Below are 25,700 nucleotides of genomic sequence, written 5' to 3' on the forward strand. Positions count from 1 at the left end.
GCTGTAATGGTGAAGATCTTAAAAAGACAAGAAGGGACTAGATTCAGAGCTCAACAGGGCATGCAGTAACCCAAAGGGAAGGAGGTTGAAAATTATGATGGAGATGAGAGAATTCCTAGCGGCTTTATTTTCTCCATGAAATATGTATGAGCACCTCAGAGTGAGTTAACCAAATTGGTTACCCATATAGCTTCTTGACAGAAACATTTGCTTCTTGACTTCCAAGTCTCTCATCAACCCATTCCTTCAGGATGTCATTCCTTGCTACATCACCGAAATCATTCTTAGCAGGGTCAGTGACTATGCTATCACCATATGCAACATTGAGATGTCTGTTCTCAATGGCACTGTACATAGTTGATCACCTCTGCTTATTAAATACTTTGTTTTCTTGCTTCCAAGACTCTACTCTCTCCTGAATTCCCTACTTCCTCACAGTCCACTCTTTCCCTTTCCTCTTCTGAATGTCTACTGGCTGGAATGTTTTAAGCTCAGTCCTGCCACTCTTTCTCTCACCTCTATACACTCTTTCAAATCGATTTTCATTTAGTCTCAAGGCTTTTAAATATATATATATATATTTCTTTCTTTCAAATTTGTGTTCCAGCCTTGAGTTAACTCCAGACTTCCATAAACTACTCTGCTTGACATTCTTCATTAGGATGTCTCACCCAGATTTAATCTATATCTAAAATATCCAGAGCAGACTTCTTAATTTCTTGCCACAAGCCTATTCCATATTTCAGTGATAGCTTTGCTGCCCTTCTATGACTCAAGCCCAAATCCTAGTGAGACATGCTTAATTCTTCTTTTTTCTCATTCTCCAAACTCAGACCATGAGCAAGTTCTGCTGCTTTACCACCAAGTTACAGCCATCCACTGCTCTCCCTCCTTACTATTATGCAAATCCTCACTCCACTGGAAGCCCCACCTCATCCAGCGCTATGAAAGTGATGAGGGCAGAGACATTTTTGGTAAAGTCTTGTAGGTTATCCTATGAAATTAGGTTTTATTCTAAATTTGATGGGAAATAACTTGAGGATTTTGAACAGGAAGTGACACAACAGAGATTTTAAAGTCCCCTTTAAATGCTGGGTAGAGAAATGAGGGATACATTGGAACCAGGGAGGAGTATAGAAAGGATTGGACTATCTGTATAATGTAGAAGCTGATGCTCCACTTTGTCAGCCCTTTGAGCAGGCTCAGATAAATGGATTATGATTTTCATTTAAGAGGGCAACTCTCAACTGAGATTATAATAAATGTAGTTTCTCATAGAATAAACTCTGACTTAATATTAAGGAAGGATGACCAGAAAGGGAATTTAACTAACACTAGATTTAGTACTGGTTAATTGAGGTAGGCCTGGTGATAACATTCTCTTGACTTCAAAATTATTAGATAGAGTACAGGTCAGAGAAGGGACATTTTTTTTTACCCTAAAGACTTGTGATTTCTGTTTCCTTTTATCTATGTAACTGATATGTTGGACAAGGAGTTTTTATGAGGTTTGATTAAAAATCAGCTTCGGGGGCAGCCCAGGTGACTCAATGGCATAATCCTGGAGACCTGGGATAGATTCCCAAGTCGGGCTCCCTGCTTAGAGCCTGCTTCTCCCTGTGCCTGTGTCTCTGCCTCTCTTCCTCTCTGTGTCTCTCATGAATAAATAAATAAAGTCTTTAAAAAAAATCAGCTTCGGTTTTGGCCTCTCCCTTGCCCTTTAAAACTAGTCAGAAAAGTACTTTCCTTGACTTTGAACTTAAATTGTTGTATGAATTTTCTGTTGCCCCTATGTAATAAAAAATTTGAGGGTCTCTTTAAGTTATACAGTGTAAGTTCATTTATTTTATGTCTCTAGTACTGAGCAGTAATTAAAAACCTGGACTTGATTTAAAGTTAAATCTTAGTTTGCTACAATCTAGAAGCCTGTGGTCCAAGAGAGAGGAAGTTTTTGTTTCTCTTCTGTGCTTGTGGAATGTTAAAAATCCATGGGAAAGAGGTAAATAGATGCAAATATGTTGAGATTTTAGATTCACCAAGCAGAATATTTAACTGTAAAAACAATACATGCTGAAGAGTGGTAGTCGTGAAGTTTTTTCTATGAAACCGTCATTTGAAAAATCAGAGGAGAGTGAATTCCTTAAGTAGCTTTTGTGACATTGGGGCTAGGAGTTAAACCAAGTCCCTTGGAGTGATTTCTAAACATGCAGATTTGCCCCTATAATTGAATGAATAAAAAGTGAGGATTCATTTTGTTTAATTAGAGATCATTAATGTGATCTATCAATTACATGTTTCTGTCAAAGAAGTTTTCACATGACAAAATAGTAAATTTCCTTTGCTAAGTCAGAGTGAATTTTAAGTTTGTGTGAATTATATTTTTTGAAAAGGATTTGCTTTGTAACCAGGGTACTATTTTCACCATATCTTATTGATTGTTTTCAATAATGATACTATACCATTGATCTCTTTTGAGTAGTTTATATAATCTGGTAAAGTAGTTAACAGCTAGTTTCAGTTAATTGAGAAACATTTGGATTTGGAGCACAAATGGCTACAATCTTATTGGTTTCATGAATTTTTCTCTTGATCCAAATTCTGAAGAAAAAATAGAATTTGTCTTTAAAAGGTGAATTCAATGAAATAGCATCACATTTTGGTACAAAACTTTGAGATATAATTAGTCATATTCTTTTATGAGCTTTGACTTGATTTTTTTAAATGAGAAAAGCCATAAATTTATTCAAACACTGTCTTACTGCTCACCTATTTAAACATATAAATTATTTTTTCAGTGTTATTAGTGATTAATTCTGTGGTAATCAAGTTTTCATGCTTTACATATCCTTTCTTGGAACATAATACACAGTTTTAAAGATAAAAGCTGTTGGAATGAGCTTAGAAAAATCCATACATAAACCTTGACCCAAACCAGATGTGGATTTTCATCAATTGGCACCAAATATTTTTGCATATTTGAGAAATTCTGAAAACAGAATTTTAGGTTACTTGTGATGTTAATGGACTTTAGTTTTTGATTTAGAATTTTAATTTGTTCATATGTTATGTTGGTAGGTTGCTTCAGAGATGGTCAACTTTATGAAGAAGGATCAGTAATTAAAGAAAACTGCAACTCCTGGTAATGAATTTAAGTGACACAGAACTGAATTCTATTGTGTGTGTATGTTTTCTTCAAATAAAAGGAGTATTGTGAAATAAAACATATTTAAATACAGATAAAGGGGTGCCTGGGTGGCTCAGTCAGTTAAGTGTCTGCCTTCATGATCCTGTGGTCCTGGGATGGAGCTTCGCGTTGGGCTCCCTGCTCAACGAGGAATGTGCTTTTCTCTCCCTCTATGCTCTCTCTCCCTCTCTTGCTTTTTCTCAAATAAAAATAGAATCTTTAAAAAATAAATACAGATAGAATAATAAGTTATAGGATATCACATATCTGTAGTTTTATATAAGTATATTTAATGAATGTTGACAAATCTAATCCTGGATGTATCTTTTAATGCTATAGCTGGTTGTTCATGATTGTGACCTTCATCATACAGCAGGCCTGCATTAAATATAGCTCTTAATTATAATCATTCTATAGGCAAGATATACTATAGGCATATTATGTTTCTTTGATCACAGTAGCTATATATAAAAATAGGCTGCCTTCAAATGATTATCCTGCAGAAAGTTTCCAAGTGCAAACAGACTGAATCTACTGTCTAAATTTTCTTATGGTTTCAAACTTGGGGGATTGTATGGTCATTTCATTTATGAATTGCCTAGAGTAGAGTTAAGAGCTTATTGAGGGGTAGCTAATGCATATATTATTTTATTTTTGCTGAGAATCAAGTAGACACATGGCTATCATTAATCAAAACTATGTTTTATGCCTTAAGAGTGTGCAATTCTTATTACTAATTTTATAAATGTACTTCATAAAGGCTAGGCCGCTTTTGTAATTTTTATGTCTTTGCAGCACATGCTCAGGACAGCAATGGAAATGCTCCCAGCTTGTCTGCCTTGTTCAACCAGAACTAATTGAACATGTCAATAAAGGAGACTATGGGTGAGAAAAAATCTTGCATTTTTTTTTGGCAGTCCCAGTTACTTTTCAGGTTTCAGACAATGTATTTCCTATTATTTACTTCTAAAAATGGTCATTATTTCAAAAGAAAGAGTGGGAGAGAAATGGGAAGAGAAGTAGAAAGACAGCTAAAATAGGAATGCACAAAGATAAATAATTAAATATTGCACAAAGAAATATCAACAGACTCTTAAATTGTCTAGGAAGGAGCAGTGTCGGGGGGAGGGGCAAGATGGCGGAAGAGCAGGGTCCCCAGATCACCTGTCCCCACCAAATTACCTAGATGACCTTCAAACCATCCTGAAAATTTACGAATTCGGCCTGAGATGTAAAGAGAGACCAGCTGGAACGCTACAGTGAGAAGAGTCTGCGCTTCTATCAAGGTAGGAAGACGGGGAAAAAGAAATAAAGGAACAAAAGGCCTCCGAGGGGGAGGGGCCCGCGAGGAGCCGGGCTGAGGCCGGGGCGAGTGTCCCCAGGACAGGAGAGCCCCGTCCCGGAGGAGCAGGAGCTGCACCAACCTTCCCGGCGGGCGGAAAGGGGCTCGCAGGGAGTTGGAGCAGGACCCAGGAGGGCGGGGATGCCCTCGGGCTCCCGGGGACACTAACAGGCACCTGCGCCCCGGGAGAGTGCTCCGAGCTCCCTAAGGGCTGCAGCGCGCACGGCGGGGCCGGAGCAGCTCGGAGGGCTCGGGCGGCGGCTCCGCGGAGGGGGCTGCGGGGCGGGAGCGCGAATCCACCAGCGCAGGCCCCGGAGCACAGGGCGCCGGGACACAGCCCAGGATCCGGCCTCCCCCGGGACAGGCAGAGGCAGGGAGGGCCCAGGACAGCGAGGACGCTTCTGCCCCGAGCTGAGCAGATCAGCGGCCCCGCCCCGGAGCCTCCAGGCCCTGCGGACGGAGAACCGAGAGCCCCGAGCCCCGTAGTTCCTGCGGAGGCTGAATCCAGGCTTCCAGAGTTGCCATAGCAACTGCGACTGTTCCACCTGGGGCCCCACGGGGTAAACAACCCCCGCTGAGCCCTGCAGCAGGCAGGGGCAGAGCAGCTCCCCCAAGTGCTAACACCTGAGAATCAGCACAGCAGGCCCCTCCCCCAGAAGACCAGCTGGACGGACCAGTGATACTCCCCCGTGTTCCAATACAACTTGTTTTTGGCCACTCTGCACTGAGCAAAATGACTAGAAGGAAAACCTCACTTCAAAAGAAAGAATCAGAAACAGCCCTCTCTCCCACAGAGTTACAAAATCTGGATTACACTTCAATGTCAGAAAGCCAATTCAGAAGCACCATTATACAGCTACTGGTGGCTCTAGAAAAAAGCATTAAGGACTCACGAGACTTCATGACTGCAGAATTTAGATCCAATCAGGCAGAAATTAAAAATCAATTGAATGAGATGCAATCCAAACTAGAAGTCCTAACGACGAGGGTTAACGAGGTGGAAGAACGAGTGAGTGACATAGAAGACAAGTTAATGGCAAAGAGGGAAACTGAGGAAAAAAGAGACAAACAATTAAGGGACCATGAAGACAGATTAAGGCAAATAAATGACACTCTAAGGAAGAAAAACCTACGTTTAATTGGGGTTCCCGAGGGCGCCGAAAGGGACAGAGGGCCAGAATATGTATTTGAACAAATCCTAGCTGAAAACTTTCCCAATCTGGGAAGGGAAACAGGCATTCAGATCCAGGAAATAGAGAGATCCCCCCCTAAAATCAATAAAAACCGTTCAACACCTCGACATCTAATAGTGAAGCTTGCAAATTCCAAAGATAAAGAGAAGATCCTTAAAGCAGCAAGAGACAAGAAGTCCCTGACTTTCATGGGGAGGAATATTAGGGTAACAGCAGACCTCTCCACAGAGACCTGGCAGGCCAGAAAGGGCTGGCAGGATATATTCAGGGTCCTAAATGAGAAGAACATGCAACCAAGAATACTTTATCCAGCAAGGCTCTCATTCAAAATGGAAGGAGAGATAAAGAGCTTCCAAGACAGGCAGGAACTGAAACAATATGCGACCTCCAAACCAGCTCTGCAAGAAATTTTAAGGGGGACTCTTAAAACTCCCCTTTAAGAAGAAGTTCAAGTAACTCTGAACGTGAATGGGCTTAATGACCCCATCAAAAGGCGCAGAGTTTCAGACTGGATAAAAAAGCAGGACCCATCTATTTGCTGTCTACAAGAGACTCATTTTAGACAGAAGGACACCTACAACCTGAAAATAAAAGGTTGGAGAACCATTTACCATTCAAATGGTTCTCAAAATATACCCTAAAACCTATAGAACACTTCTGAAAGAAATTGAGGAAGACACAAAGAGATGGAAAAATATTCCATGCTCATGGATTGGCAGAATTAATATTGTGAAAATGTCAATGTTACCCAGGGCAATTTACACGTATAATGCAATCCCTATCAAAATACCATGGACTTTCTTCAGAGACTTAGAACAAATTATTTTAAGATTTGTGTGGAATCAGAAAAGACCCCGAACAGCCAGGGGAATTTTAAAAAAAGAAAACCATATCTGGGGGCATCACAATGCCAGATTTCAGGTTGTACTACAAAGCTGTGGTCATCAAGACAGTGTGGTACTGGCACAAAAACAGACACATAGATCAATGGAACAGAACAGAGAACCCAGAAGTGGACCCTGAACTTTATGCTCAACTAATATACGATAAAGGAGGAAAGACGATCCACTGGAAGAAAGACAGTCTCTTCAATAAATGGTGCTGGGAAAATTGGACATCCACATGCAGAAGAATGAAACTGGACCACTCTCTTGCACCATACACAAAGATAAACTCAAAATGGATGAAAGATCTAAATGTGAGACAAGATTCCATCAAAATCCCAGAGAAGAACTCAGGCAACACCCTTTTTGAACTTGGCCACAGTAACCGGAGAAGGACAAACAGTGTATGTTCTCATTCATTTGGGGAATATGAATAATAGCGAAAGGGAATATAAGGGAAGGGAGAAGAAATGTGTGAGAAATATCAGAAAGGGAGACAGAACATAAAGACTTCTAACTCTGGGAAATGAACTAGGGGTGGTGGAGGGGGAGGAGGGTGGGGGGTGGGGGTGAATGGGTGACGGGCACTGAGGGGTACACTTGACGGGATGAGCACTGGGTGTTATTCTGTATGTTGGTAAATTGAACACCAATAAAAATTAATTTATTAAAAAAATAAAATAAAATAAAATCCTTAAAAAATAAAAATAAAAAATAAAAGAATCCTAAAAAAAAAAAAAAAAAGAAGGACGGAAGGAGCAGTGTCATGGTGTGAGTGAGGGTAGTAAAGGGAGCTTTAGTTTGGATAAATAGGCAAAATTTATTTTTTCATATAAACCATCTTTCCACCTCTGCTGCTGCCCTGACCCAGCCAATCAGCTATCCTGGGAGAACCAGACCCTAAGAGGTCAGTATTTAATCTTGATGATTCCCCAAACAACCAGTTCATCTAGCCAATTTCACTGACATGACCTATGTAGCCAATTTCACTTACAGTTGAATCAAAAGACAGGCTGAGCCATTTTACTTTGCTAATAAGCTAAATATAGGGCTGATTGACACTTAAACATAGGAAATAATGGTTTGATGCTTTCTGACAGGTTAACAAATTAGGTGGCTTCTTCATTTGCATAGAGGGAATTATGATGTCAGTGTTAACACTGGTTTTCTTCACTGAACTAAAAGGAAGAGGAATAGCCTGCCTGGTTATCTGCCTCTCTGTTGTTACTGATCAAATCTCTATATACTCTTGGTAACATTTTCCACATTTGGGAAGAGATTTCATGTAAGAAGAACTATTATCAAGTAGCTATAAAAGTGATGTAATCATGAAATGTATTTTTAAAAGTTAAAAGTATCACTTGCTTCCACATATAAGACCATAAGACAGGTGTTTCCCATCACAGTGGGGGCACTGAATTTCAGTGTATCCAAAGTATTTTCTTGGAAGACATGAAATTTAGAAAGTTACATTTTTTAACATTAATATTCTTTTTTTAAAGATTTATTTATTTATTTATTCATGATAGACAGAGAGAGAGAGAGAGGAGGAGGAGGGAGAAGCAGGCTCCATGCCGGGAGCCCGACGTGGGACTCGATCCCGGGACTCCAGGATCGCGCCCTGGGCCAAGGGCAGGCGCCAAACCGCTGAGCCACCCAGGGATCCCCTAACATTAATATTCTTAAACCATGTTGAATTCCTGCGTGTGTATACATGTTTAACCAATATTTTAGGTGATAAAATGATATTGTAAGTATTTCTAGGAAAAATACATTATAGTATTCAGTGGCTAAGTGATACTTAAATCATTAAAAGAACATAAGAGTATGTGTCATCCTAAGAAATTATCTGAATCAAGTGCCTAAAACAATTCAAATGCTTCACCTACTGAACACATACTTCCAAGAAACCCTGAGCAGCTTGTGTTTCCATTGTCACAGAAACCATGGGAAACCATAGTTGAAGGTGACATGGAAAGTACACATAAGAATACAGAAGCTGGTAGGAATGCCATCTTTCTTGGAAGGAAAAAATTTCTTGCCATTATTTGTTCACTATGAGATAACTCTAGGACAAGTTAGACATGGGCTTTGCCTTTTGTAGCAAACATTGATGACCTTAAAAGGACAAGAAGTGAGGTATAATTGGAGCGAAAGAAAATATTCATTGCCCAAAGGGAAAAAGAAAGTTAAGTAAAAGAGAGAAGCTATAAAGAAGTGGAGTAAAACTAAAATTATTTACCAGAGGACAAAAAGGCAGAGGGAGTCCTTGAATTTAGGAGAAAGTTCTCTCAGATACATTCTGGTCCTGATGTTCAAATTATTTTCATAGATAATAGAAGCATATCCTTCAATACTTATGAAGTGCTTTTTAAGGTAACCCTAGTCTGATGAGTTACAGGGATCTGTTTGTATCAGCAAGTTTTTTTTCCATTTGCCTTGGATTCCCCACCGCCACTCAGGCCCAAAACCGTGGCCTCCTTTGCCTGGACTGGTGCAGTAGCCTCTGCCTGGTCTCCAGCTTCCTCCTGGCCTTATCAGCTAAATATACACAATCTTTGCTTTAAAATATTTATTTTCGGGTAGCCCCGGTGGCTCAGCGGTTAGCAATTAATATTAACAAAACATGTGCTTCTCTTGTGGCACTGCTGAGGGTAGAAATAAATAATTTCTGTCTTGCCTGAATTTACAGTCTAGCTGAGGAGTCAACATGTCATCACTCTGTGAAAGCATTTCTGATGATAGAGCAGGATGGAAGTGCCAAATTAGTAGCACAAGTAATAATCAGCAAGTTAGTGGAACAAAGAGAGATAGATAACGGTTTCAGTTATCTGCTGTGGTGCAGCAAACGACTCCAGAATTTCACAGCTTGAAACAGAAGTGTTTCATTGGTTCAGTCAGAACTTGGGATGGGCTTAGCTGACGTTCTTTTCTTGATCTCTCTTTGGGGTGACTGGTTGGTGCTGGTTGTTGGTGGGCCCATCTGTCTCCAGCCAGCTAACCTAGCATCTTCAGATGGTGCCAGTGTTCTAAGAGGGCATGAGAGAAAGCTTCAAAGGGCCTCCCTGTAGGGCTTAGCTTAAAAGTTGCACAGCATCAATTCTCCTGCCTTTGCTTGGGTGAAGCAAGACACTAGCCCTGCCCACCTTCAAAGGTTGGGGGAATAGATTCCACTTCTTGGTGCCAAAAGCCATGAATAATTTGTGACCATTTTTAATCTGTCACATCTCTAAACTTTATTATTTTCTTAAATGAATTCAAAACCTAGTCAAATGGATAAGTTAGACTTGATTTTTTTTCACCAGTTTCTCAAATCAATATCTCCCAAATCAAAGGGTTGACCTCTTTGACCTGCCCTTGGTGACTGGCTTTCCCCCTCTGCCTTGTCAGCTAAGCCAGAAAATTGGAAATTAGTTTGATTCTTCTCTTCACTCTCAGTCACTAGTCTCTTATAATTCCTACAGTAACAGTTTTTATTTTATTTTATTTATTTATTTGACAGAGAGAGAGAGAGAGCACATGGCAGAGAGAGCAGCAAGCAGAGGGAGAGGGAGAAGCAGGCTCCGAGTGAGCATGGAGCCCAATATAGGGCTCAATCTCAGCATTCTGGGATCATGACCTGAGCCAAAGGCAGATGTTTAACCAACTGAGCCACCCAGGCACCGCCATAGTCACAGTTTCTTCCAGATATTATTTTTTCTACCTCTCTCTATATTCTAGTGCATTTCTTTACCAAGCCTCATTCGAGATGGCCTGATTTTTCCGTTTCCAGTCTGGCAACTAATCCCTTCTACTTTCATGGTGATCCCTCTAAACCAAAGCTTTGATTCTGCTGTTCATGCTCTTAAAAATCCTCAGTGATACTCCATTGCTTGTAGAATATCATTATACTCCTTAGCATAAGTAACAATCTGGCCCAAATGCTTCTTTGCTACTTCATTTTTTATGCTTTGTTCAGCTTCTGTCTCCCTAGACCCTCTCATGGTTCAGCATTGAACTTACCTGTTCTTCCTTAAATGTGCTACCCAGTTTCAAACCTGTATGCTTTGCTCCTGAATTGCCATCTTTTTTTTTTAAGATCGATTTCTTTATTTGAGAGAGAGAGAGAGAGAGAGAGAGAGAGAGAGAGAGACTGCAAGCAGGGGAAGGGGCAGAGGAGAGAGTATCTAAGCAGACTCCCACTGAGTGTGGAGCCCAAGGCAAGGTTTGATCTCACAAGCCATGAGATCAGGACCTGAGTGGAATCCAAGAGTCAGATGCTTAACTGACTGAGCCGCATGGGCAGCGTTGAATTACCAATTTTCTTAAAGAATAAATGTTCTCTTCTTTCACATCTGCCAGCCAAACTCATTCTCATCCTTCCAGACTGAACACTAAAGTCACTTTCTTTTTTTTTATTTTTTTTTAAATTTTTATTTATTTATGATAGAGAGAGAGAGAGAGAGAGAGAGAGAGAGAGAGAGAGAGAGAGGCGCAGAGACATAGGCAGAGGGAGAAGCAGGCTCCATGTACCGGGAACCCGATGTGGGATTCGATCCTGGGTCTCCAGGATCGTGCCCTGGGCCAAAGGCAGGCGCCAAACCGCTGCGCCACCCAGGGATCCCTAAAGTCACTTTCTATAAAAAATATTATGCCAACTCCTTCGGGCAGAGTTATATTTGAATCCTTTACTCTGATCATACCCTGACCTACTGCTAATAAATTACGCACACTGATGGCATTTCTATCTTTGCAGTCTTTTTAGGGTATGAGCTCCTTGAGGGTAGAGAAATTTACTTATTATAATGTTTTAAGAGAGAATATGACAAATTAAGAATGTTCAGTAAATGCTACATTGAGTTAAAGGGTCTATGTCATAAAGGGTTATGAGTCTAGATAAAAGAGGATAGTATAGGGTTTAGTCCCTTCAAACATTTTTGAACATAAGTCACAGTAAAACACAGATTTGTGACTTAATATATACACACACATGCACATCTATACCTATACAAATACATGCTGCACACACACACATAATTACATATATAAAACCAGGACTTATCCTCACTATGTGCAATAAGTTCTAATATTTCCTATTATCATTTATCCTATTTTTTGAAATACCAATCCCTGATGACTAAGTGGAGTGATTAATTAAGTGACCAAAAATGTACCTGAATGTTTGAAAACTACTAGTGTAGAGCACCAAAAACATACTTTACTGAAGTCATGGTTTAGCCTAAGGGTGGCCCTAATGGTCTCTTCTGTATGCTGCAATATCTAGTGTAGTCAGAGTTTCCCTTGGTTGATGGAGATTGCACTCCAAAATTGTGGATTCAAATTGCTTAAGGTTTTACAAACTAACAGATTTTTAAAAAAGAAAGACATTAACTTTCTAGGCATATTATTGAAAATCAAGTTGTATCTTCACTCATTCGTGAGAATCTATCACATTATAAGCAATTGTGGTAATTAACACAACAGGATTACGTTTAGATTTGACTTGAGTACTGAATTGTCCTCAAGTTGTAAATAATTCAAAATTCAAGCCCTGATTAAATTACTTTTGTCTTTCTCATCTCCTCTCATCTCTTCAGAAAATTTTCATTGGATTTAAATGTCAATGTCAGATTTTGCAAACAAAGTTTCTTTTCCTATATAAGGGCAAAAACCCTGTCTAAAAAAGTATATACTTTTTACTATCTAATCTCACATAATTGAATTTGTATTATAATTAATAATAAAGATTACTGGGCATTTAACACAAATTAACCCTTTTAATACATGATAGAATATTTCGGTATTTATATAAAATATTTCAATATAATTAAGAGCACTGATGTAATCTTTTTAGGTATAACTATTTTATCCTCAGTTTTTCATGGATACTTCCTTTGACATGGTCAAATTCTTTTCAAATCTAAATTATATATAAAACAATTATTCTATTTAATCCATAAGCACATTTCTGTACATTCAAGCTTCTTTCTAAAATGCATTTAATGACATTCAAAAGAAACTACATATATTGGCCTTTTGCCACTTAATCCCTTATAGTATGTAAAGATTCCATATTCTTAAATTTAGTCTAAAATGATGTAGCCTTAGATTTCTCATATAAATCATTAAAATAATTGAAATAGATCTAATTTAGGAAGAGTGTCTCATAGATTCTCCTGTTATGGTAAGCAAGCATGCATTCTTTATATAAAGAATATGTAGCTTGCAGTAATAGTTCTAATTGTGTATAATTTCAGAAATATAAATAAACATTATTTATAAAAGTGATATTATATAACCTATACCAATTTTTTCTGTTTCATTTGTAAGGCAGATGGACAGCCCAGAACTACAGCCAATTCTGGGGAATGACTCTAGAAGAAGGTTTCAAGTACCGTCTTGGTACCCTGCCACCTAGCCCCATGCTTCTGAGTATGAATGAGATGACAGTAAGTGTCCTCTCTGACTCAAATACATGTGTATTTGTATAGATATGTTTGTATGTGCATTTAAAGAAATTTTCAGTAACTAAAATAGTGAGTTTTGAGCTTTCAAAGTTATAATTATGTCATATAAATAAAAAATCTTTACTAAAATGGTTGTTACCTTCCTTAGAAATTTCACATGAACTTTGGAAGTTCACCAGTGTCAATTAGGTAAAGAATGACTGACTGTGTGTTCATTTACATTGCTCATGATTTCATAAAAATTCATATTTCTGATTATTGGTTGTTCAGTGACCTGACGCTCAAGCAAGTCAAAGTTGTCCTCATTTTTCTTTTTCAACTAAACACAGTCAATTTTTGTATTCATCCAAATAGAGTTGTACTGTAATTTGGCTATCCATTATCACATGAGGCTAAGAGAAGTGCTAGTAACTACAGACACGTATGCCATGGTGATTCATAAAGGTTTATTCTCAAAATTTCTATTACAGGAACACCTTCAAATTTTGTCAGGTGACCTCCCAAACCCCTTCATGAAATTGCTGCATTTCCTACACTCATGCTTTGTACTATTGTATTGGCTTTTCCTTTCATTTTTAAGAGACGTTATCATCCCATAATAGATATCTTGTATAAAGAGTCTTCTATCTCTCCAGTATCACAGGCCTCTAACTCATAGAGCTGCAGTTTGACCACCAAATGTGTGGTGTCTTAGGCACACATACTTCCCAGGACAAATGTTAACTGTATTCAAGTCCTGGTACAAATGCTCAAGGCTGAGCACTGCTCCTGAGTGTCGGGAGGGCAGCCACTTCTCTCTGTAATGAAGGCTTTGGGTCCTGGCTGCCTGGAAGCTCCCAGTGTCTCAGGAGCAAGCAGGGTTCTTGTTTGCCTTTGGATGAGTTGTGAATCCACAGGTTTTCCATGAAGCATTTACTGTACTTTGCTCTCAAGAGATGTAATCCCCTGAGTTATTATATCAATTCAAGTTGCAGTAGCAGGGCCTGCTAAATTATAACCAGTATCAGAAAAGATCATAATAGCTGCCACATATTGAGGAGCTATGTGTTAAGCACTCTTATAAGCACTTTCATACATTATCTCATCTAATTCTCACAGCAGCTTGATGTAGTGGGTACTATAATTATCCACATTTTAAAGACAAGAAAATTGAGATTGAGAGAGGCTAAGTCACACTGAGATTGGGAAAAGTGAAAAGCCACTATACAATTACTTAAATTGCAGAGCTAGGACATCTTAAAACATCTGACCCCCAAAATAGTCCCTAGAATTCCAGTAAAATCAGTTAGCTTTGGCCAATGTAGGTTCAAAATAGCAAAAAGTAGAGCTAACTTAATGAAATGATCAGCTTAGATATACTTTTGGATCTTTCCTAGAACCAGTAAGATATAAAATCTTTATAGATGTGGCTCAGATTCATGGTTTTTAGTGACCTAATTATGTGATCAATTGGAAGAGTTATTTTTTTTTCTGGCTGCTTTCTTTTTCATTTTTATTTCCATCTAGGGGGAAAAAAGAGGCAGAATTATTTAAGAAAAGAATAAATCCACTCCTTTTATAAGGATTGCTCTTTCCCTTGCTTTTATTAAGGGGTCCAGTCAGTCAAATACTCATTTGGGTGTCTACATACATTTTCTGTGGATTATTTCTAACCTTTCCTTTTTAAGCTTTATTTTTTTGCAGCTTGGGATATTTTATATTCTGGAGAATATGAGGTGCGTTTCTTTTTCAAGTTGTCACTTACCATAGTATAGAAAAGGAAGTCGAATTTTAATTCATCATTGATTGGCTGGTAGGGATTTGTCTGCATGAAAAGTTGTTGTGGTGATATTCAAATGAAAAATACTAATGATTAATACTTTGGGAGAATTAAAATTGATGAGTGCTATGAATTAGTGTAATATAGTTGCCAGCTTATTCCAGGAAAGCAATAAGGAAAATTTGGCTGGTCTGTAAGAGTTCCATTACCCACTTATAATCTAAGGCAAGGAAATAGCTACTTATTTGTAGGGCATAGTAGCTTGAGGACTGAGGACCTTTCAAAAAGTTTCTAAGTGTTAGAGTTGTCCTAATATCTGGAGATATGAGAAAATCAGAAATATAACAAGTTCACTTCCAGGAAGTGAACCAAGTTGATTTGGTTTCTACAGAAAGAGGTAAAAAATATGTTAATTCTTAGCCTGGTGACTGCGTAGAAACTACCTCAGTATACTAACTTGCCTCAGAGTACAGTGAAAATGAGTTATTTTCTTTGTAGATATGCTTCTGGATAACTCTTTTCTGCCTGCTTTTCCCAACTATCTTTTTTTTTTTAATACCATTTTCAACATAGGATGGTCTATGTGTAAGAGCAAGGGTAGGCAGCTGCCAACAGTGGTGATGATTTTGCTGAGGAACTCCACTGCATCCTCACACCCAAAACATCTTCCTATCCTTGACCATATTAACTGGATGAGAGCTGGGGTTCATATAATTCTTTATCCAGAGAAGGATGAGCCATGAGCCATTTCTTGTTTCTGGGAAAGCTTTTCTCGTCCCTGGCTTGTTTTCTTAGTTTCATTCCTTGGTTTAAGTCACTATTTTCATGATGTATCTGCTGGACATGAGTTAGAGAAATACCGGTAGGCATTGTGCAAAGAGTTGGATGATCATATAGATATGAAAGATTTGTTTAATCTATATGAATTCATTCAGTGCAAATGAATATGTGTAGAGTGTGGTTAGTAACACTAATGAATAGAAAGATGCTGATAGCAGAGGATGGAAAAAAGTTATCTTTAGGGTGTTGGGGACCCCTTCCTGGATGATAATCCTGAGTGAAGACAAACAAAAAAGAAATATAAACTTACTATTTTCTCTGGGTCCAAGCAGAGTGCTTGAGAGCAAGTGAAAAAAGAGAGAAAGCTGAGACCAGGTAACTCTTTGCTGTATATGAAGACTCACTTCACCCACATTGGAATTAATTATATCTGGTGTCAGGGCAATAAAAGCTGGCTGGTAAATGCGTGCCTATTTTTTTTTTCTTGAAAGTTTTCTTGTTTGTTTCACATTTTTGTTTAAATTCTAGTTAGTTAACATATAGTGTAATAGTGGTTTCAAGGGTAAAATTTAGTGATTCAACACTTACATATAACACTCAGTGCTCATCAGAACAAGTGCTCTCCTTAATTCCTATCACCCATTTAGCCCATCCCCTGCCCATCTCCCCTCCATCAACTGCAGTTTGTTCTCTATAAGTAAGAGTCTCTTATGGTTTGCCTCCTTCTTGTTCCCTGTCCCCTTCCCCCATTTGAAGGTGTTCTTAGTTTGAGATTATTCAAAGCAATGTCTTGATTGGACAGTTCTGTTCTAAATGGTTTTACACTAAAAGTGTTAGGAACTATTGAATGAATTAACCATTCTCTGGCACTCCATTGAAACTTTGTATGTTGTATGGATAGATTTACAATGAGACTGATTAGGAGCTGGCCATCAGAAGAACTGCAGCTCCCCACAAGAAATTCAAACTCTGCCATTGAACTTTTTGTCACCTTAAAGTGCAAAGTAGGTTATGCCATGCTTTGACCCTTATTTCAATATTTCTCAACGTTCATCTCATGGACCACCAATCTTTCAAGATTAGGAATAAAGGTGTCCCATCCGTGGTCAAATAAATTTGTGAAATGGTGCTTTTTATCTTCCTACTGAAAATTCACACTAGAGTAGAAGTGTATTTAGGGACAGATCAAGAACTTTCTCAGTGTCTCAGAAAGAAAACAAGGGAGACAACCAATTGTTGTGACAGTATGCAAAACTAGCATTGACTGAGGTCCTATTGAGCCAGCAGAAACATCACAGTTGAAGTCTGTTAATAGGCATGTGTCAGCCACTGTGTTTATTCATGAGGGCACCATTCCATACACCATAATGAACATAAGCTCTGGACCCAGTGCTCTGGACTCAGTCTGGCTCTTTCACTTATTGCCTTCATTTCCTCCTCTGTGAAATGGTGAAGGCAGTAGTACCCTGTTTGTGGGGTTGTAAGAAGTCCATGAAATGCTAAAAGAGAAGTGCTTATTATATACTAAATTAAATATATCCAAAACAGAAATGCTATTATATACCATATAAAACTGTTTTTTCTCTCTTGGATTAACTTTGGGAGAATAGTAGGGTCAGTTCCCTGCTATTGCTTACTACTAATTTAGATTATCAAAAGCTTCAATACTTGGAGATTTTTATCTCCTAAAGAAAGGTATAGCTCTGGATATATTGGTCCTGATCGTATTTACATATTTCTGGTGAACCTGAAAGTTCTACTATGCTTCTAAATCAAATTAAATCATACCAAATAAAATCTAATCGAATCAGCATCTTTGTACCTGATTTTTTTTTCAGACATAATATTCAAGTGCTTTTGAATTTGGAAAATAACTTTAAAAAGCTTCACTATATTATATCCCATTATAAATATTGCAGATATTTTGAATTAAAAATACTATTTTCAAACATAAATGGGGAAATTAAGAGTTTGCTTCTATACGTGGCTCAGCTAAAAAAATTAAATAGCTGTGTTGTTGATTCCCCAGGGAGAACAAAGATGTGAACAAAGTTGTTACAGATGTTTTAAAATTTTTCTGTCCACCTTATAGCTTACTAGTGTAACATCTTTTCTCAGTCACCCAGTATAAATGATTTTGTTGTGTTTTAGTTGGTATTACTAACACAGGAAAAATAATGTTTTTATGGTCTGCTGGAAGTTGAAGTAAAATATTTATGTATTATATAATAACTTTTTAAAAAAGATTTTATTTATTTATTCATGAGAGACACACAGAGAGAGAGAGAGAAAGAGAGAGAGGCAGAGACACAGGCAGAGGGAGAAGCAGCCTCCGTGCAGGGAGCCTGATGTGGGACTCAATCCTGGGACTCCAGGATCACGCCCTGGGCTGAAAGCAGGCGCTAAACCACTGAGCTCAACGTTATGATCCCCTATATGATAACTTTTAAAAATTAATTATATCTGGTGTCAGGGCAATAAAAGCTGGCTGGTAGATGCATGCCTATTTTTTTCTTGAAATTTTTCGTTTGTTTCACATTTTTGTTTAAATTCTAGTTAGTTAACATATAGTGTAATAGTGGTTTCAAGGGTAAAGTTTAGTGATTCAACACTTACATATAACACTCAGTGCTCATCAGAACAAGTGCCCTCCTTAATGCCTATCACCCATTTAGCCCATCCCCTGCCCACCTCCCCTCCATCAACCTGAAGTTTGTTCTCCATAAGAGTCTCTTATGGTTTGCCTCCTTCTTGTTCCCTGTCCCCTTCCCCCATTTGAAGGTGTTCTTAGTCTGAGATTATTCAAAGCAATGTCTTGATTGGACAGTTCTGTTCTAAATGGTCCTATATGATAACTTTTAAATCCACCAATCATTGAGATGAGAAATGAAAATTTATTTAATTGTCTAGATACTTGATCATTGGCTAGATATTACTCAGTATCGACTGACTGGAATTTTCTTTTAAAAAAAATTTATTTATTTATTTATTTATTTATTTATTTATTATTTATTTATTTGAGAGAGAGAGAGAATGCACACAAGTAGGAGGGAAGGGGCAGAGAGAGAGGGAGAAGCAGGCTCCCTGCTGAGAAGGGAACCCCATGAAGGACTCCATTCCAAGACCCTGGGATCATCACCTCTGCTCAAGGTGGACACTTAATGGATTGAGCCACCCACACACCCCTGGATTTATTTTTATTGTCATTAGTTATAACAGGAGGGATTTGTGTTTTCCTTTTGAGGTATATTTCAGTGATAGCAAATACTGAAGGATAAGACATATCTTTGGAAAAAAATCAAAGGGAATCTTACCAATATACTTTGTAACCTACCATAGGCTATTGACATTTTTTATTTGAGGGGCACCTGGCCAGCTCAATGGGTTAAGCATCTGCTTCCAGTTCAGGTCATGATCCCAGGGTCCTGGGATGTAGCACTGCATCAGGCTCCCTGCTTAGTGGGGAGTCTGTTTCTCTTTCTTTCTCTTTCCCCTGCCCCTCCTCACTGCTTGTTCTCTCTTTCCATAAATAAATAAATAAATAAATAAATAAAATCTTAAAAAAGAAGAAATTTTTTATTTGATTAAAAATAATCTACTTGATTACAAATATGTTTGTCATCTGTATAAACAGAAGCCTATGTAGAAAATGAAACACTAACTAGAAAAGTGAATAACAGTTATATGGTTTGGTTCTTTATATAAAGTGAAACAAAAATTTTCCCCATAAAAATGATGTTTAGCTCCCCACATACATGAATATAGGCAATGGTATCAAGCTTGAATAATAACTTTAGGGGATCCCTGGGTGGCTCAGTGGTTTAGCGCCTGCCTTCTGCCCAGGGCGTGATCCTGGAGTTCTGGGATCGAGTCCCACATCAGGCTCTGTGAATGGAGCCTGCTTCTCCCTCTGCCTGTGTCTCTGCCTCTCTCTCTCTCTCTCTGTGTCTCTCATGAATAAATAAATAAAATATTAAAAAAAAGAACTTTATAAAATGCAGGTACCTGTGATGCTGCAGAAGAGGGGTACAGCCAGATGTTCATGGTGGAGACTGTTTAAGCATATATTTTCCTCAGTTCATCTCAGAATCTTCTCATCTATGTAGGTAAAGAGCTAGGGACAGATTAAGATGCCAGTTTTTGCCATCTCTAAATTAAGAGCTTTAAATTCATAGAGCATCAAAGCATGTGCTTAGGCCTCCTTTCCCTTCTTCCCAGGATGGAACTTCACATCCTTCAAGAAACTTTAGAAAATATACACCCAGCCTTACTCCTTATTCAGCTGAACTTGTGGCAGAATGAGCTCATGGCGGTGTCTTATCTCAAGTCAGTTCTTGAGTGTTTAGTTCTCAGTTTTGTTTTTCTGTACTAGTTGCAATCTAGTGCATAACACTGTGATATAATTGAACATGACTTGAACAACACCATGGGGCTGAATTAATCACTGCAAGGCAAATCTCCAAAAAGAAATGTGAAAATTTATTTTTTCCCTTTCTATGAATAAATACTTGGGCCTGTTAAAAAGTAGATTCCTGAGGTGATTTGGTGTGTTGATGGAACAAGCACCTGTTCTCTGGATTATTTCAAACCTGGGTTTTCTAATCCATACTATGGTTCTTCCCAGAGCCTGTTCTACTAAACACTAGTCCTTTGATCTGCTTCACAACCGAAATGATGTGAAATGAAATGAAATAAGCTAAAATAAGATATTTTTCATTGGGTCGTGAACATATAAAACCATGAATATTATTCCCACTTCCTAGAGTCTTAGAACACTTAGGTAGCTTGTAAAAAATACTGCAGTGATGATGAATAGATTTTCAAAACCAGTGTTTCTCAGAACTGTTAGACTAATCAATTCCTTGTTTTGTAATTATCTATTATAATTCCTCAGAACTAGTATTCTAAGAAACTCATTTGAGGAAATATCATAGCTCATCAATTTCTAGATGCTTATTTTATTCACTTTTTTATACCTCTAAAATTGGGGTGCTTCTTCTTATGTTTGATTATGTCCTGGCTTCAGTGAAATATGGCACTGTCTTAGCAACTTTCTTGCAGTTATATGTACTCTTTTAGTTATGATTGGACTCACCTGAGAGAGCTAAAAATTCAAAATGATAGTGGCTTCAATAACATAGGAATTGATCTACCACCAACAAATCTGGAGATGGGTTGTCTTCCATTAGAAGTATCCAACTCCATGGAATTGGATACCCAGGCTCTTTCTTCCTTGTTCTGTTTTCTAGAGTTTTTCTATCCAAGGTCATAAAGTGATTCAAGAGAGCTATTCCATGTCTATCTATACCCTAATTTCTACTAGCAGAAAAAAAAATTTAAAAATCAATAAAAAAGAATCAAAGTAAAGTACTATTCGTCTCTTTAAAAAAAAGTCTCAGAAACTGCCAATGGTACTTTTGCTTATATCTCATAGACTAGTGCTTAGTAAGGTGGTCACACATAGTACCCAAGTGGGAGTATGGAATGCAGTCACTTTTCTGAGTTACAAATGACGAGCTAAAATTGCTACTTATGTGAATAAATGGAAATTCTATGAAAAAGGGAAGGATTGGAGAAGAATTAGTACTACCTGCCATAGTGTGATCATGAAATATTGATATTTATAGAAGTAGATCATTAAAAAAAATTACCCTAGAAGTAGAAAATTACCCTAGAGCTAATCCTTCCAGAGTCGGAAGCATGAAGACAAATATTGTTGAAGATGAAAAATTCATTTTGCCGTTAGCATCTAAAAAATTAGCCCTATCCTCTCAAATATCAAATAGTTTAGAAGACATTGTTTGGTATTCATGCCTTGGATTGTAAAGGGCAGAACAGAATGATATTCTCTGTTGCCTTCTTTTGATTCTCAGGTCAATCTGATTATCCAAATTTAAGTTGGAGGCAAGTACAATCAGAGATAGAAGTGGTCACTCACATTCTAGATATTGTGGAGATATGGGCTCATAGTAAGAATGTTCAGAATGTCCAGAATTCGACTGGAGTGTTCTCAAGCTGCTCTGTGATTATGTTTGCATTACTCCTTCAGAGATTTTGATTCGATTAAATGTAGGAAGTACTGTAAAAAATTCTCCAGTGTACACCGTTGCCTTTAATTTTTATATTTGTTCACAATATTTTTAATCTCTAATTTTAAATAGAAATATCAAATAGAGGAGACTGTTAAAATTTAATCTCAAATTTGACTAATGTTAATTTGGGAATGCTAGATTATGACGGAAACTTTTTCCATCATAAACATTCTAAACATTAGAATTAAAAGAATTAAAAGTGCCCATATGCCACAGTGTAAATCTTTTTAAAAATAAATTTCTATTTTATTTAAGTCACTGTCACTTTGAAATTTCTGTCACTCTCAGATACTTTTGCTTTATTAAGCTATCTTTTGACACACACACATACACACACACACACACACAGTGTTTCTTGAAGCCAGACGTCTGTTACCTATTCCTAAAAGCTATTATTCTGTGATATTTACCTTCATTGGTAAGCCCATAAAACACTCTTACTTTAGAGAGGCATGCAATAATTAAGAAATAATGGGATATAAAATTTTCTCTTTGCTTATTACATTAGATTATCTGATATCATAAGGCAAATAAAATTGCAAGATAGTGTGCGCCTGTTGATCTTCAAATCCTATGAGCTTATTTTTAGGAAAAACAATATTAAATAAGTGATAAAAATTCTGAAAGATCCAATAGGTGAGCTTTATGAATTGGATCTGGCTTAGTGGGTTGGTAAATATGTTTTCAATAAAAATGTCATTTTGCTTGTTATTTCTATATTGCCTTATCTTATAGAGAAAGATTAACCATTTGTATTTTTTTAAGCAATAAATCAGAAAAGCAACAAAAGCAGACTGGTATTTATAATCCAACTCAATGTGTCTAGGGGAAAGAAACTTTTTTTAAGAATTTAAATCTACCAGTTTGATCTATATTTCCTCATTATCATGAGACATTTATTGCACACTTCCTTGTGCAATGTTTTATGTGCAAAACATTCTGATTGGCTTTGGCATATGGAAATCAAATTCTAAATAACTCAACCAGGCTGAAATGTGTGTGAAGTAATAGTTGTATTTTTATTACCTCAACAGAGCAGAAGGAAAATGCCCTAGCTATTTTATTAAATTATAAAGTATTAAATAACAACCAACACTGTACCTGTTTTTCTGGAAACTTGAGACAACTTAGTACTATCAATTTTTAAAAGCATACTGATATGCCAATAATAATAAAATTGGAAGGTATTAATAACTAATAAGATGGGTATATACCCATCAAATTTAGAAAGACTCCCTTGGAGAGTGAATCTATCTCTGTGGAACTATCTATTCAGAGCAGTAAATTTATTCTGCTCAAACTCTAGGTTTCTGCAGTCTGGTCAGTCTAATGGCATAAGAATCGAACTTGGATTTCCATGATACTGCTCTTTAAAAAAAAAACAAAACAAAATATTTTATTTATTTATTCATGAGAGACACAGAGGAGAGAGAGGCACAGACACAGGTAGAGGGAGAAGCAGGCTCCCTGCAGGAGCCAACGTGGGACTCTATCTCAGATCCCCAGGATCACACCCTGGGCTGAAGGCGGCGCTAAACCGCTGAGCTACCCGGGCTGCCCCATGATACTGCCTCTTAAAGTAGGCCCTCTACTGTGATCCGCTTGACATTTTTCTATTCTTTTCTTCCATCATCTGAATAGGAGGACTTTTAGTAATGGAACTCAGGATTTAATAACTTTCTTATCAGATGATAATAGTTTCTTTAAATCAAAACTGAACTCTCGTTAAAATTCAAATTTATAGATATTTTCGATGGATACCTTTTCAAGCTGACATGTAAATTCCGAATCTTCCTTTAGTCTTTGAAGCAATTGTGTACTTGTCAGAAGTAATTTTGCTTGCAAGACATCAGATCAGTAGCCTGACTTGTTTAATGCGGTGCACACTCATAAAACCTTTAAGTAGGTAAAATTTTAGCTTTTATAGACATTTTGCTTCTGTTGCAAAATATTAACATATTTCTGATAAAGTAAGTAAATGATAAATGGAACTTAGTGTTAAGAGTTCTAAAACCTGGATCTGATTTCAGAGGTATTTCTTATTTAACCTTAGCTTGTCATTTAACTTTTAGAAGTTTGTAGCCTCATTCATAAAATACAATGAATAATTTTTGCCATGATTATAAAACATAGAACTATTGAGAAGTTAAAATAAAATATTGAGTATTAGAACCCTTTGAAAATTCTAAAGCACTCTTAGAAATGATGTGTGTGAATGTGTGTGTATGCTTAAGTAACAAAAATATAAACAAATTCTTATTTAGTTCGAGTCCTTATTATTTATGGAAGTAAAAATTGTCACCTTTTAGAAAAGTTTGGAGACAAAACCAGGGTATTTGTTTGAGATTTTCTTTGAGTGACTTGAATGGAGCATAACTTTTAATTTACATTCTTGGAAAGACAACAGCTGAAACTGTGTCAGAACTTGGATGTGGGCTCTGAAGATATAATGGTATTGTATATTTGGCTTTCCACATTTTTCTGAAGCCCTTTTTAATCTTCAAGGATTTTCTGAATATCAACCAATTCATCCCAGTTTGGTTTCCTAATGGCTGGTGTAAAATTGGTGCTCCTTGGACCTTCTAGTGTAGTAATGCATAGTTGCCACAGATGCATTATTTCAAAATTAATTTCAGACAGAATCACACTCTCTAATATAAGAAGGGACATAAACATAAATGTTATTTATGAGGTCAAGTTTAAATAACACCATGTAGTCTTTCATATGGGTGACCCAAACTCTGATTCAAGGTGATAGAAACAATGGCTAAAATTATTGCACTATATGGTAACCCAGGAAAAATTCTACGTCTTGTTCTTCTGATTTTGCTCTATGTTAGGATTCCCTGCATTAAATTATTTTTAAATATATATGAAATAGAAATTCTACACTACTAATACTTCCAGGGATGTCATTCAGAAAACATGAGTGTACAAAATAAAAGAAATAATGATAAATGTTATAAAAGGTCACGGCATTTTCTTATAATGGTTATTGGAATACATTTGAAGAAATCTGACATGTCTGCCTCTCTTCTATAGGCTTCTTTACCTGCAACAACTGATCTTCCAGAGTTTTTTATTGCTTCTTATAAATGGCCTGGATGGACTCATGGCCCATTGGATCAAAAAAATTGTGCTGCATCATGGGCATTTTCTACTGCAAGTAATAAAAGTCATTTTAATTATTTCCTTATAATTATCCTTTTAACTCAAGATTTTGGTACAGTAATTAAAAGGTTTTAAAATTTAGAATATTTAAATGTTAATGTTTAGTCAATTAAAATAAAATCATATTCAGACCAGAGAAAGCAGCCTGACCATTATATAAAAAAACATTTTCACTCTGAAAATTGGTCTTGATTTCTAGGGTGTAATTTTAAATGGAGGATAAATCAAAAGAGCAACAAATTTCCCAAAATTTGTTTGTCCTTTGAGAGTTAAGCCCAGATGATAAGAATATAAGATACCTTTTAATCATAATATTATCAGTAATATTAATATGAACTTACACATAACTATATAATTCTTATATTCTTTTCTCTATAAATTTGCAAAAAATATGCCTCATTATTAAACTACTCTGATGTAAAGAAACACTTCAGAACAAAATAATAATGGATTCAATGGGTTTTATCATTTTAGTTAAAAACAAATTTATAGCTTTGACTCTAAAGTGATAAGAGTAGCTTCCAAATTAGTACTGCTGTTACTTCAAAAGTGTAAGGAATACTACTTTTATTGTTACTTTCATATAAGTTCACAAGTCCAATAAATCAATACTCAGGTTAATCTTAAGATTTGGTCTCTATGTTATCCTCAAAGGAGTATTAACCATACTCCAGCAAATAACTTAACCCTAACATTATGTTGATTGGCTACAATCAAAGGCCTTCATAAAACTATGTTCTAGGCTTTGAAGGTAATTCCATGAGTGCTCAGAAATAGTCTTAGCACAGAAAGCATTTTAAAATAGGGACTTTGGTTCTTAGAGAAACCAGCTCTGAAGGGTGATATTAT

The 25,700-nt window shown here is 37.0% G+C and overlaps 1 protein-coding gene across 2 annotated transcripts in view; it reads left to right on the forward strand.

Moving 5' to 3' along the window:
* TINAG (tubulointerstitial nephritis antigen) overlaps nucleotides 1-25,700 on the forward strand; it is a 97,798-nt gene that overhangs the window by 4,265 nt on the left and 67,833 nt on the right. For both annotated transcript variants that reach the window (XM_055330862.1, XM_055330863.1), the window contains exons 2-5: nucleotides 3,076-3,139; nucleotides 3,980-4,069; nucleotides 12,917-13,031; nucleotides 24,723-24,846. In XM_055330862.1, coding sequence (XP_055186837.1) covers nucleotides 3,076-3,139; nucleotides 3,980-4,069; nucleotides 12,917-13,031; nucleotides 24,723-24,846 — 393 coding nt within the window. The remainder of the gene's footprint in view (nucleotides 1-3,075; nucleotides 3,140-3,979; nucleotides 4,070-12,916; nucleotides 13,032-24,722; nucleotides 24,847-25,700) is intronic.

This window comes from Nyctereutes procyonoides, unplaced genomic scaffold, assembly GCF_905146905.1.
Source record: "Nyctereutes procyonoides isolate TBG_1078 unplaced genomic scaffold, NYPRO_anot_genome, whole genome shotgun sequence".
NCBI classification, from domain to species: domain Eukaryota; kingdom Metazoa; phylum Chordata; class Mammalia; order Carnivora; family Canidae; genus Nyctereutes; species Nyctereutes procyonoides.